This window comes from Muntiacus reevesi, chromosome 9 (genome assembly GCF_963930625.1).
Source record: "Muntiacus reevesi chromosome 9, mMunRee1.1, whole genome shotgun sequence".
In the NCBI taxonomy this organism is placed as follows: Eukaryota; Metazoa; Chordata; class Mammalia; order Artiodactyla; family Cervidae; genus Muntiacus; species Muntiacus reevesi.
This window is the reverse complement of record NC_089257.1, coordinates 88,106,396-88,120,025: the sequence shown is the minus strand read 5'-3', so window position 1 is coordinate 88,120,025 and position 13,630 is coordinate 88,106,396. Positions and strand designations below refer to the sequence as shown.

Here is a 13,630-nt window from a genome sequence, read left to right as displayed (position 1 = left end):
AAACCTACCTCTGTCTAATTTAGTTAACTTAGCAAGAGTTTCTTTAGTTTATAATTTGAATTAAAAATTATAATTTCTTGAGCTCTTATATGGGTATTTTCAATATATCTTGAAATTATCAATATTGATGAAATGACAACATGGAATAATCATAGAATCTGTTCAATAACCTTTCAAAGTAAACTATAATTATAGTAAATAGGTTTTTGCTGTTGTTCTTTTCCCATAAGAGCACTGGAGAGAGTCAGAAGATCGCATTTCCAATCTCAGCTGTGTGGGACTGTGGGCAAGTCACTTAACATCTCTAATTTATATCTTCCTTTATAATAAAATGACATCATAAGAGGGTTAAAAGGAGCAGGTAAATATGTATATGCATATATGAAAGTGGTGTGGTTTGAAAGCTATAATGCTGTATTTTTACTAATATTATTTCACTTTCGAAATAGCCTGCCCAGAAATTTTTAGTTATACGTGAAGCTAAATTCAAACATTATGTCTTAAAAGTGAACAAATTAAAAATACTAATTAAATGATAGACTGATTATTTGCCTTATATTATCATTACTCTATCATTTCATAGAAAGTAATTCTTTTTTTTTTTTTTTTTAATCTATGCCCTTCATATTTACTCTGGAAGACAATCAGGTCCATTTTTTGGGGGCTAGCCTAGCCTCAAACATAAGCCAAAGGTTAGGGTATTGATTTAGGGTTGTGGATATTGGTTTAATTTTAAGTTTTCTATTTCTCATGCTTTTTAAAAAGCATTTGCCTTTCATCCTAAAGTTAGGAGCAATGACTTGTTGGTAATACTTGCAACTGGGTCCTAGTTACAAGCACCTGAAGAGAGGCAACTAGGGACTGGGGATCTGGTGATATCCTCTCTTATTTACTAATAGTATCCTGGCCTGTTACTCTATCAAAAAGGATGTTTAGAACTTGCATATCTCTCAGCTCCAAATATAAAGTGACTAGGCTTCTATAATAGCAGAGGCCTTGCAGATAGTTCTTGACAGTTTTTATATAAACTTGCATAGTAAAGCAACAATGGAGAGGGATCCATATACTCATATCGCCTTTGAAAGTGAGTTGCTTGTGTTACACTTGTTTGATTGACTCCAGTTTGATGTTTATTTTGGTAATCTCCCAAAGATTTAACACTTAGAGAAAGCAGGTTGAATTTTTAACATTTATGTAAAAAAATACTTGTGCATTTTCTTCATTGAGAAGCTTAGAGAAAAAGCAATATAAATAAAACCATGGTTATTTCAATATGATGTCATGATTTTGGTCAGTAGAGTTTAAAGCAATAGATTTCTTGCACATTTTGGCATAGTATACTTTGCAAGGCACAATTTAATGCTAAGAATATTTTTATGCCTTCAATGTTTTTTCATTGTTAAGTTGTGTGATGGTAGAGAAACGTGTTGAAATGACTTTATAAAGTTTTTGAAAGTGTATTTCGTTCTTTGAATGAGTCCTAACAATGTTTAAGGTACCATACCAGAAAGTATGGTATCTGTTCATTAAAAATAAACTACTTTTAATCATGAAAGGAGAAGGCAGTGGCAGCCCAATCCAGTACTCTTGCCTGGAAAATCCCACGGATGGAGGTGCCTGGTAAGTGGCAGTCCATGGGGTCGCAAAGAGTCGGACTCGACTGAGCGACTTCACTCTCACTTTTCACTTTCCGGAATTGGAGAAGGAAATGGCAACCCACTCCAGTGTTCTTACCTGGAGAATCCCAGGGATGGGGGAGCCTCCTGGGGTGCCATCTATGGGGTCACACAGAGTCGGACACGACTGAAGTGACTTAGCAGCAGCAGCAATCATGAAAAAGCCATTTGTGGTATTAATGGAGGATAGACAATGTATTCATAGTATTTTTAACTTCTGTTTGTATATTGTTATTTATAAAATGTTCTTAGAGTCAATATAATGACATTTATGAGAAAGTTTGAGGCCAGGTGTGGTATTTTGGAGAGTTGAATGGTGACTTTCTATTCAGGTGTTGCCAGGTGCATATAATATTATGCTTGTAGCAAAGCTATCTCAAATATATGTTATATCATTTTGAAAGCAAAAGTTATAGGACTGATTTTTGGGGAGAAATAAACATTTATAAAATAAACAGGTTGCAGTTTCTTATTTCTACTTAAAACAGAATATATACTCTAAACCATAGTCTTTGCTATTTTCCAGTTCATTTCAAATGACTGTCAAAATATTTTATCTTCCTTCTCTTAAACATGAATAACAAACCAGGCCAAACAAACTTGACTGATATTATCTTGGCTGAACAGACCCATTGTTCACTTGCTTTCTTGTTTCTCTGTGTCCCTTTTGTAAGCTGAACACTAGTACTGCAATTCTGGAAACCAATTCTTGTAGTGAGATGATCTATAAAGATGAGTGACATAATATGAAACTTGTCCAGCTATTAGACATATAGCAAGAGGAAACACATCTACAGCATATTTGTACATATCAGATAATGAACTTTCATCTTAGAGACAACTTAATGTTTCCTAAATATATGTGGCATGTGTAACTCAAGGTTATAGATTCTGCACTCACATTATTTGTGTGTTGAAATTGAATTAACTTGAATTTTATAAGATATATTCATTGGGGGAATTCTTTATACTTAAGAGTATTTGTTTACCAGATAATAGTGTGGGATGAAAGAACAGCAGTGTGGAATTCTGGCTTTTCACTGCACTGTCAAAATCGAGATCTAGTCTTAGATCTCTTGTTAAATCAGTTTGTGAAGGTTTACCTGTTGAACTTCTTTTTTGAGCAATTTTATCTTGCTAAATTTAATCCTCTTTGAGGTAGTATAAAACAGCCACGTATTATTCACTTTTCTCAGGCAAGTTACTAAAATGTAGCTTCTAAATGCAATGGAGAGCTGAATATTGAATTTAGAAAAACAGCTGAATACTGAATTTAGAAAGGGTCTAATGGTGTTACCTAGCTAGCTACAATACATCCCTAGAGCGAACAACTTGAAATCTGTTTGGTAAATTCTCAGTTGGAACTCAACAACCATTTGTTGAATAAATTGGCAAGTGAATGAAGGCAAATCGTATTAGCATTTTTTTAATAAGAGGGAAGAATGGAAAATGTTAATGCTTGATGAATCTTAAAGAAATGTAGAAAAATGCGATTTTTTTCCTTTGCATGGAAAGTTGTAATTTTAATCATCTTTTAATTGTAGGAAAAGAGCTAACTGAAAAACCTAAAATTTTAAATGGCAGTGGAAAGTTTTACGTTTCCTACTGTACTCAATATCATTCAAGAGAAGAATGGAATGTATGAATGCTAAGGAGGAGTATTTCCCCTTGGGACATATTTAACACTGACACCTGTACCATGTGAATGTGAAATACTTGGTATTTCCACATCTCTAACAGCAAGCAGGGTAAGTGCTTAAGCATATCACAGACAGGGGAATTGCATGTGTTTGTGTTCATGTAAGCTGAGAGGTGCTATTGATGTCTGTATGAGTGCATTTTCTAATCCCAAGGCTAGGCTATCAGATTGAGTTCCAAAACATAAAGAGATCACAAGAACTAAGTTTTCATGCAGCATTTTTAAATACTTCAGTTATCTGTAGCATTTTTTAATATATAAGTTATCTGTAGCATTTTTTAATATGACACCAAATAAAATGAAGGATATTTATAAAGGAAAATCCCATAATAGTTTAAAAAAAAACAAAATTGTGTACTAATTTGTAATTCATTTCCAGAAAACAAATTAAAAGCATATATACTTGAGGCTGAGTACTAATAAGTACCCAGCTTTAAATTTCTGCACTTTTAAGTTTTACTAGTGTCTACATTAAGTGTTAGCAATTGACTTGTTCCTAACACCAAAAATAGACTACAACTTTATTCTCACAAACAATATCAAGAAACTCCTCCTTTCTAAACTTTCTAAGAACTCCTGAACTGATGACTAAATATGTCCCGCATATTTTACATAGGAAAGTGGTTGTTTACAGATAATATATTTTTCACAGATGAATTTAAATTTTAAATTGAATACATCTGCTCTAAAAAATAGTCCAAAGTGGAAGAAACATAATTTGGCATACAGAGATCGCTACCTACCCTGGTACAGATTTAGAATTGAGCCAAGTGTCTGATAAGGGCAGTGACTGTGTTAAACACTCGAATAAAAGGTCCAATGAAGATGTGCCCTGCTATTCCCATTCTTAGTACTTCGTCCCCTCCTGCCACGCTATTGCTGCGGGGGTTCTAAGTTGGCTTCTTTTAAACTGAGCGTATGTGCTTGGTTTCAAAGGATCAGCTCCCACTGCCACAGGTTCCTGTAGCATTAGCAAGTCCAACTGGACCTCCTTTCCCTCCAGATTTCAAACACTGATGAAGTTCTTTTGGGGCTGCTTTCTCTTGGAAGACATTTTTTTTTTTTTTTTGGTGACAGATCATTAGTCTTATACTAGCAACAGTTACACAAATAGTGCATATCTTTAGAGAAGACAACCTTTGAATAGGGATTATAACTATTGAATAATAAAAGTACAGGAAATTTGTTTTTTCCTTTTTAAATTTTATTTTTAGCTGCACTGTGTGACTTGCAGGACTTTAGTTCCCTGGCCAAGGTCTGAACACAGGTCCAGGGCAGTGAAAGCAAGTCCTAACCACCAGACCTCTAGGGACTTCCCAGACTAGTTCTTTAACTTGACTTCAAACCTTAAGGTCAAGTATACACATTCTTACAAAGGCCAGGAGAATTCTGAAGATACGATCTACTTCTAGGTTCCCTAGAGATACTTGAAGATTCTAGATACCATGAATATCTTTAAAAAGGGTATTTCTCATTTAAAAACCATTTAATAGCCAATAAGTCTGTATTGCTAAATTATGATTCACTCTAAGGAGTCTTTATCAGTTTACTTATTGCATGGAAAAGTTAACAGTATAGAAACTAGTGTAATATAGATTATATACAAAAGAAAGTACTATTTTGATAGTAAAGTATACAACTTTACTATGTATACTTATATAGAAGGAAGATTTTTTCCTTTTCTTAAAGTCTCATGTTGCCCATGAATCAAAACAGCAGCATTTGAAAGAAAGCCATAATTAATGACAATGAAATAGACCAGTCTCACTCTATCCAGAACTATTAACCCAAAAATCTGATTAAAAAAGATCTTACAGGAAAACAGACTTAGTCTCAACTGAACAAATAAGGAAGAAAGCTTTCAAAGATATTCTGATGCAGGTATACCCTCTGGATTTTGCTCCAAGGACTGCAATTCTTTTGCATTTTATCATTTCTACAGAAGCTGCCTATTAGTCCATCTTTACATTCTTCTCTACATTAGTTTCTCTGTTTTGAAGCAGAAGGTTGGTGGTTGAATAAGAACAAGAATTTAAGCTTAATGATCCTCCTACTCAGTAGGGCTAAGTGTGAAGGAGTGAAGAGATGTGGGTAAGGTGAATGCTGGTTAGCTGGCACTGAGAGTATTCATATTCTGGCATATTCCAGTATTCTCAAAGGCAGGGCAAAATGACTGTTTTTGTCATGCAGGGGCCAGTTTGCTCAGGAAATTGTGGCATGTATAAAGCAAAGCACATAAACAAACTCTTCACCCAGGAAGCTGAGTTTAACAACTGCCTCATTAACAAGATCCAGGGAAAGACAGGAAAAGCAGGGGGAGGCCAGAGCTGACTATTATACAGTTCGAGACAGATGAAGTCCTTCAGCTTCCCCCCAAACAATCCCTGTAGTGTGGATTTGACAAAGTGGCACATTTAAGACGGGAACACTGTTGCTATCAATGGGAGTCAGGCGTACCAGTATCTGCGGGCCAAATTCAGTCCCTGGAACTTGACTTTTATCAGTAGACACAAGACAGAGGACAAGGCAGCCACATCCACAGAGAATTAACTAAGAGCAAATGCTGCATCCAGTGAATGTAATCAATAGTCTGAACAGTGATCTACATATCAACCACCATAGCTGTCTCCCCTTGGGTTTTTTAAAAATTATTTATACTTTGTACTCTTGTAATTACTATTTTGATGGAGATGTATTTGCCACATGGCCTCATTGAGATTACATCATTTTTATATTTCATTAAACAAAATAAACCCTTTAAAGACCAAATATCCTGATGCCTGATTCTGAATGGCTAAATATTTTGGGGGTAGAATTTTATCACGGGTAATTGATTTATTTATTTTGATATTTAACATTATTTATTGATCTATACTTTGCCCGGAATTATTTAAGAACTACAGGTTCCTCTGTTAGTTAGAGGATTCCCATGGATAATTTATGTTGGACTTCCCTCTTGCACATTTCTCCAATTTCACATGGGAAGTATGTTCAAATAAACCTGACTTCACAATTGCCAAAGTTTACACTCAAATTTGTCTTTACTGGCTAATGTTTTTCTCTCTTTAAAAACCATCCCTTTTGAACATAACATGAAACCACTTTCTAATTATTACACTGTTGTTTGCAAGCACAAAATATTGGTTTAACACAACTTTTCAGTACTAGTATTTGTTTTTTATATTTGTCTCAACTCCTCCACCACCCAATACACACACCCAAAGCACTTTGCAATTCCCCTTTCGAAACCAATCATATATTATTTTGTTGTGTTCACTCTTAACTAGGCAATAGTACAGGTCTTATTACCTTAATTTTTCAGAGGCTTACCAGAAACATCATTTCTCAAGATCAGGTTCTTGGTTAATTCCTTTAGCAAAGATTCTGATTTCCTCTTGAATCTGTGCTTTGTATGAATCTCTCCTAAACAGCACTGAGACCAGAGTAATTTGTCAGTTGTCACTTTTGACCCCGGCTTTATTCTAGCCCCAGTAACACAAAAGCAGCCTTTATTACTTAAGGAAAATAGGAAACACTGCCTCCTGGACATAAACATGTGAATTTTCTATGTCCAGGACCAAAAGGGTAAAAAGGGCAGGTTTAACCAACATTTCCTTAAGAATTAAAGTGCCACTTTTAACACTTGTGGGCTATTAACCACATGTGTGATGCTTTAGTTGTAAGTCATATTTTAGGGGTCTATGTTTTAACAATTTTGCATTGTTATTGGGTCTAATTTTACAGATCTTACTTACGCCATACTCCCTTTGCAACAGGTGAGAGTGTGACTTGAGTAAGCACCATAAAATCAGAGCCCAGTTTTCCCTCCTGCATTTTTAAATAAATGTGATTTGCAAAGTTAGCATCAGTACAACATCAGGATTTTCTAAAAATATAATGATGTCATAATAAATGAAACATTGAAATGGAAAAAAAAGTGTTTTTCTAGAAGATGTTGATTTCTTCATAGAAACTAGTGGGCAGGCATAATTTTAAAAAATAATGAACAATGTAGAATTATTACTGACACAATGAGAATGTAGATTTCAGTGACCAAAAAAAGTTGATGAGCTATAGAAGCATATGCTACCCATGTTTTAGGCCCACTGGAAGCAGCTAGTGTTCAACCAGTTTGGTTTTTATATGGCCTTAAAAGATATATGCTGATCATGATTAATTATTCTAAAATTAGAAAATTACCTGATTGTTGACCAAAAAATATGAAATGGAAGAAAGAAAAACAAACAAACATACCATGTTCACACACAAAACAAAATAATTCTCTCAGGGACATCAGGGAAGGTGGAATACTATAACAACACATGTTATATTGTTATACTATTCCACCCACCTTAATGAAGAGCCCTTGGGCGTTGCTACTCCATAGCCTTTTGAATCCAGATTTCCTCCAACTTTCATTGTGTCACATGGCTTTCGCTGCTCAATGTATTCATTCATAGTGGACTCCAGGAGAAAGGCAAATTTGCCCTTGGATTTTCTCACACGAGCTACTCCCTCAGCTGTAGTCCTAGTGAACACTGATGGCTCTGCTGATCGCATGTAGGTCCACATCTTTTCATACACTGCTATTTTTGATCTCTGGAGGAAATTAAAATAAAATTAAATACAGGAAAGAAGGGAACAAGATGTTAATATTGACTGAACTGGAATCAGGATAAAGCCTTTGACATTACCCCCTAATTCCAATTGGTCATAATAACACTATTTCTTTTTCAATTAGAAAAATGCCTTTTACCATTGTTTAAGAAAATCACTGAAATGAAAGATAATTAAAAGTGAGTTTGATGAAAAAGGTACCTCATGTCATAATTACTATAGTTAACTGCTTAAAGAACTTATTATTTTTATAAAATATAGACATCCATAGAGAGAGTTGTACTGAATTATAGCAAACAAGGAGAACTGTTAGTTTTATTTTTATATTTTTCCATGTCTCCAAGTTTTAATGAGAACCATTCTAAAAAGATACATACAAAATATGCAGTCCCTATCAAGTCAGTAGTTGAACACCAAAGGAGGAGGAGAAATCTGCCTTAGTTTGTAAACCAAATATCTATAAAACAAGAATCAAATTTTAGGTCCACCAAAGCATTTTTAGACCTTTTCTAACAAAATCTCCAAATAGAACATACATTAAACTTAAAGAGAAGTGATTCCTGTTTTTCCACTTTCTATTTTTGAAAGGTTAGTTTTTCTAATCCCTTGACTTCAGTAAAGAAACTTTATTTTTTTATTTATTGGCTTGATCTACACTGCTTTTTGTACTTAATTTATTCAATTCCTTTTGTGGGTATCTGCATTCATATTAGATTTTTTTTTATCCACACATTCTTTTCTTTTCTTTTTAATGTGAAAATATATCCAAATGAATGCAAATGTCCCTAAGGATGTGTTTAACAAAGTAGAAAAGCCTGAATCCTGTTTGGTGTTTGTTAATACAATGATACACATAGACTTTTATCTGGTGCAGTTATTTTTGTTCAATAGCAAAGTGGGGGAATTTTGCACCAGGGTCAAAGCTAAAAGTAGTGGAGATTTCCACCAAACTTGACTCTATGCATAAGGCCAAATTCTGAGTATCGTGTATACTTATTTAAGCCAACTTTGTTTGGTTATCAGAAGATAGAATCCAACAAGAAGCAGATATTCAATAATCGACAAGCAACCTGAATAGCAAACTTAAGAATACATGTTCTGGGCAAAAGCAAATTACTCAGATGATTGATTAAAACTGGTGTTCAAAATTTTGGCTTCATAAGATGGAAATTTAGCAATCAATAAACATACAATAAGCCACAGAAGATACTTGCATACCTCAAAAACCAAACTCCAGATATTTTATGTTAATATATATTCAAACAGTGATAAATATCAGATGGGAAATAGATATCCTGAAAATGTTCAGGAAATAGAAATTATTTATTTCAGGAAATAGGTACCTAAAATGTTTTTATGTTATTAACACTTAAAAATATTTCATGATACAGAAAATCTGATATGTTTGTGTATGTGTGTTCAGGTAATTACAGGTTACTTCTCGCTACAGAAATCCTCATATTAGGAGCATTCTATGCCAACTATATTTCAATTGCAAAGATTCTATGTGGTTCCAGGGCAGAAGACTATCTGAATTAATGAGATCCACTAGGGAGGCCATATTGCCGGGCCTCATTCATTTCATCTCTAATAATGAAGTTCTCTTCCAGAGAATGAACTATTCCATTTTACAGTGAGTTCTAATCTCTGAAAATTATAAACTACCTGGATCACTTAATACTTATTGTCTTTGAATAACTATTCTGGTTATTTCAATTTAGAGACTTGTTGGTAAACATCTATTAGCCATATAGTAATACATATATATATTTGCTTCACTATATAAATTGAAACCAGAAGAAATAAAATCTGAGCATTATTTTGATTAAAATTTCTTTTAAAAAATTTAAGAAAACAAGAATCATGCTTGTTACTTGCCAGCTTTCTTATTATTTAGTTACAGGAATAAGAAACAAGTAAACAAAACTAACACAGCAAAATGGAAAAAAAGAAAAATTTTAGGGCTTGATAATTATGCAAGTAATTTTACAATATAAATGCAACAGAACATTAAAGCAAGTGATTTTTGTAAAGGAATAAAATACTTTTGTTATTGATATTTTATCATAGTCCATTTCCATAATATTAATGTGAGGGAAATTACTGCTGTATTTGTTTAAATCATATTGAATTACATATACTATAGATGCAAAAGAAACTAACTCCTTTAAAATCCTGAAGAAAGAGGAATCTTTAGTGTAATTATGCTTAACAGTTCTTATGTATCAGTATAATATAAATTAGGAATGATGAAAGAAACTCTTAAAATTTACATGATGTGTAAATGTGTACTCTGTTAATGTTTAAAAATTCTGATTCTGATTTAAAAGGGGCATGGGTTAGAAAAAATCAAATTCACATGGTGGAGAAGGTGAGGAGGGAGATTCAAGAAGTAGCACTGGAAATAATACTGCTGTGCCTTACCTGTCACTGTAAGAGGATGTTGTTAAGGAAGGAGGGCAGGGTAATCGTTATAAATTTGATAAGACAGGCTAAACTGGGGGAATTTCTGCCTACCCAGCAAGTTCATAAATGTAATGATAATAGCACTTTTAATATCTTCATCTTCAGCTATAAAGATCAGGTTTGGGGAGTGAATATGCTCAAGGTAATAAGCAAAGGTAATATGTCATTATTTTTTAAAATTATAAAATTAATGTCAGCTTCATCTTTATTATGAAACACTATATATGGGAAGCTATTTAATTTAGAACACTATTTTATTATTTAAAATAATTCTTGGAGATTTAAAAATTGCTTTCTTTTTAATTTCTCAAAATTAAGTATTTTGCCATTTCTGTTTTAATATAAATATAAAAATGTCATACATTGTTATCATGTGAATTATTTCCTGCTTTTAGTAGCTTATGCAGCAAGACTGAAGTTCCAGTAAGAGCTCATCAATGCACTATGATCATATTATAACAACTGAGATACTAATCCGCCTCATTTATGCATTCATAATTTCACTGATGATAAACAGGCACAGGATAAAATTGCACTGAAATGAAAATCAGTGTGTTCAAATCAGGTATAATGTAAAAGTGCCTTTACAAAAGCCAGTCATTAAGTGACAAACACAAAATTTCTGTAAATGCCTCTATGTATGTGCTTAACAATGTGCACAGAACAAGAGACTTATTAAGTTTCTTAACGGGGCAAGACCAAGGCAGTTGTTGAATTCGGATATTATTTTCCCCATGGCTTAAATCTTTTTCCAGAACAACGGCAACATTTTTTGAAGTTCTGAGTACAGATAACTGCCTGAGGCAATTTAGTGAAGCTGATAGATGTATCATTACTGTGTTCCTATAAGAAAACATTTTGATAGGGACAAAAGTACCTTTCAGGTTTGTTTCCTCAATCTACCAGACAAATAGTTTATTTAAACCAGGTCATCATGTATGAGAGAGGAGGGAGAACACAGGGTGGGAAATGAATGAGGTTTTTATCAAAGAACTGAAATTAATGCACTCCTGGAAGTGTGCTTCCAGGGAAAATGATTTTCTTGTCCCATTTGGGCTCAACTTTTCTACAGCATAAATACCTATACTTATAAAACTCTTTCAATTTTAAAATTGGAATTGGGTAGGACAGAAAGGAGATAGGGCATGGTGACTGCACAACTTAAATGGAAGACTCTGTGTCTAGGAAACAGCTTTCTTTATTCTTATATTTTTAATCAATATATTCTCTTATCTACTTCATTAGTTTTTTAAATTTGAGCAGTTTTTAAAAATTCTATAAAGATTAGAAATAACATTTTCAATGTACTTGATGACAAAGAGATTTACAGAGAGTTAGCTTTGAAATATTTTCAGGAAATCACTATGATGTTTCTTTTCTCCTTTTTCACTCAAAGCAGAATGATGAACCTATAAACATTTGCTTTATTTACATGAAAATCAGCCATCATTTTTCAGTAAAATGCAATGAATAGCACAAATTCGTATACTATCTTATTGTGTATACACACTGATTTTTAGGCAAATCACTACATTTTACCTACTTTCTTTTGGGTGAAACTTTAATGACAATCCACTCCAGTATTTTTGCCTGGGAAATCCCATGGACAGAGAAGCCTGGAAGGCTATAGTCCTTGGGCTTATAGAGTTGGACACAACTGAGTGACTAACACTTTCATCTTTTAGATTTCTAGCAAGGTTTTGAAGTTATGCTCAAATATATTAGAGCAGTATGCTATTATATTAAGCTTTAGAGACTGGAATGCACTTAATAAGTTAAAAAAGTTTGACTAATTAAGTTTATTCACAGAATATTGTTAATAAAATATATTGTCATGACTATTATTTACAGTTTTAGAAAAATCTACAAATACTTTATAATTAACTTAAAATTTTGTATCTATTTGTCAAGTTCCAAATTGTTGACAAATATGTTCACTGTCTTCTTCTTTTTTAAAAACACAGTGTGCAGTGATAGGTTTGACAGTTTTTGAATGATCTGCTGTGTTACATCAGTAATTTAGTGTTACATCAGCATTTATAGTATATAAGAATACTATAATTTAATTTTTTTAAAAAAGAGAAATATCTTATTGAAATTCAAGTGCATGAAAATTAAGCCTGGCTTAAGGAGTAACATCTTCTGTTGTTTTTAACTTGCAACCTGAATGAGAAAACAAAATGAGAATGAGAAAACAAAAACATTTAAAATGAAAGTATAATTTCCCAAGTACTATATATAAGAGTGAATTTGCTTTAAGGGGCTATCATTAATTTTACATAATAGTTTAGGAAATAGTGAAATATACCTTGCCTTCTAAATTGTTAAATATCTAGTCTCTAAGCAATTGATGTTTAATACTAATATAAGATGCAATTATTACCTAGCTAAATATCTGTGAAAATGTTACCCTTATTACTTTTTAGTTTTTTGGTTCTGAAGTCACAAAATGAACCTTTATCTCTGGTCAGATATTATGAAATTTATATTTCTGGATTTAAGTAAAACCAGAGTAAAAGAGATTCTCTGATCAAAAAATTCATACTGAGTGGCACTAAGAGCTGAAAACCAAAAACCTCCAAAATACTTGCCATCCTGATGGCAAGCCAAAGGAATCATATCCATATGTGAAATGCAATTATATCAGTTTGAACAATTTTATTTGCAAAAGCAGAGAAGTCACCTCAAATGAAATACCACACAATGCTTTACAAGGGTGCTAGAACTTAGTAGTTATTGTTCTCTTTATCTAGTGAGAAAGCAAATATATTGCTTTGAAATCCATTGCTACAGAATACATTATAGAACAATAAACCTCATATAAATACTATAGCATGCTATTAAGGCTTTGAGACTCAAATGCAGTAAGGTAATTGTATTTTTTTTTTTTTATGCCCTGTTTTCATTTTTATGCTCTAAGTCCCAAAGCATAGACAAATCCAAATCTTACCAGATAAAGTATCATCATGGCATTATCAACTTTGGAATCTTTGGGATTAAATGAAGTTGCTTTGTTTACCCTTTTACTGTTACTTTTCCTTAGTGAGGGTCCCTCTTGCAATGTGAGTAAATCAACAGGCTTTTGCAACTTAAAATGACTAAAATCCAAGTAGAAATATACAGCATAGCTATGTTTAAATATAGCAGTTACCATTGTGTTTGCAAAGCCTAT

The 13,630-nt window shown here is 33.0% G+C and overlaps 1 protein-coding gene across 2 annotated transcripts in view; it reads right to left on the bottom strand.

The window, feature by feature from the left end:
- The window catches only part of GRIA4 (glutamate ionotropic receptor AMPA type subunit 4), a 613,307-nt gene that overhangs the window by 35,844 nt on the left and 563,833 nt on the right, over positions 1-13,630 (bottom strand). For both annotated transcript variants that reach the window (XM_065944105.1, XM_065944106.1), the window contains exon 13: positions 7,727-7,974. In XM_065944105.1, coding sequence (XP_065800177.1) covers positions 7,727-7,974 — 248 coding nt within the window. The remainder of the gene's footprint in view (positions 1-7,726; positions 7,975-13,630) is intronic.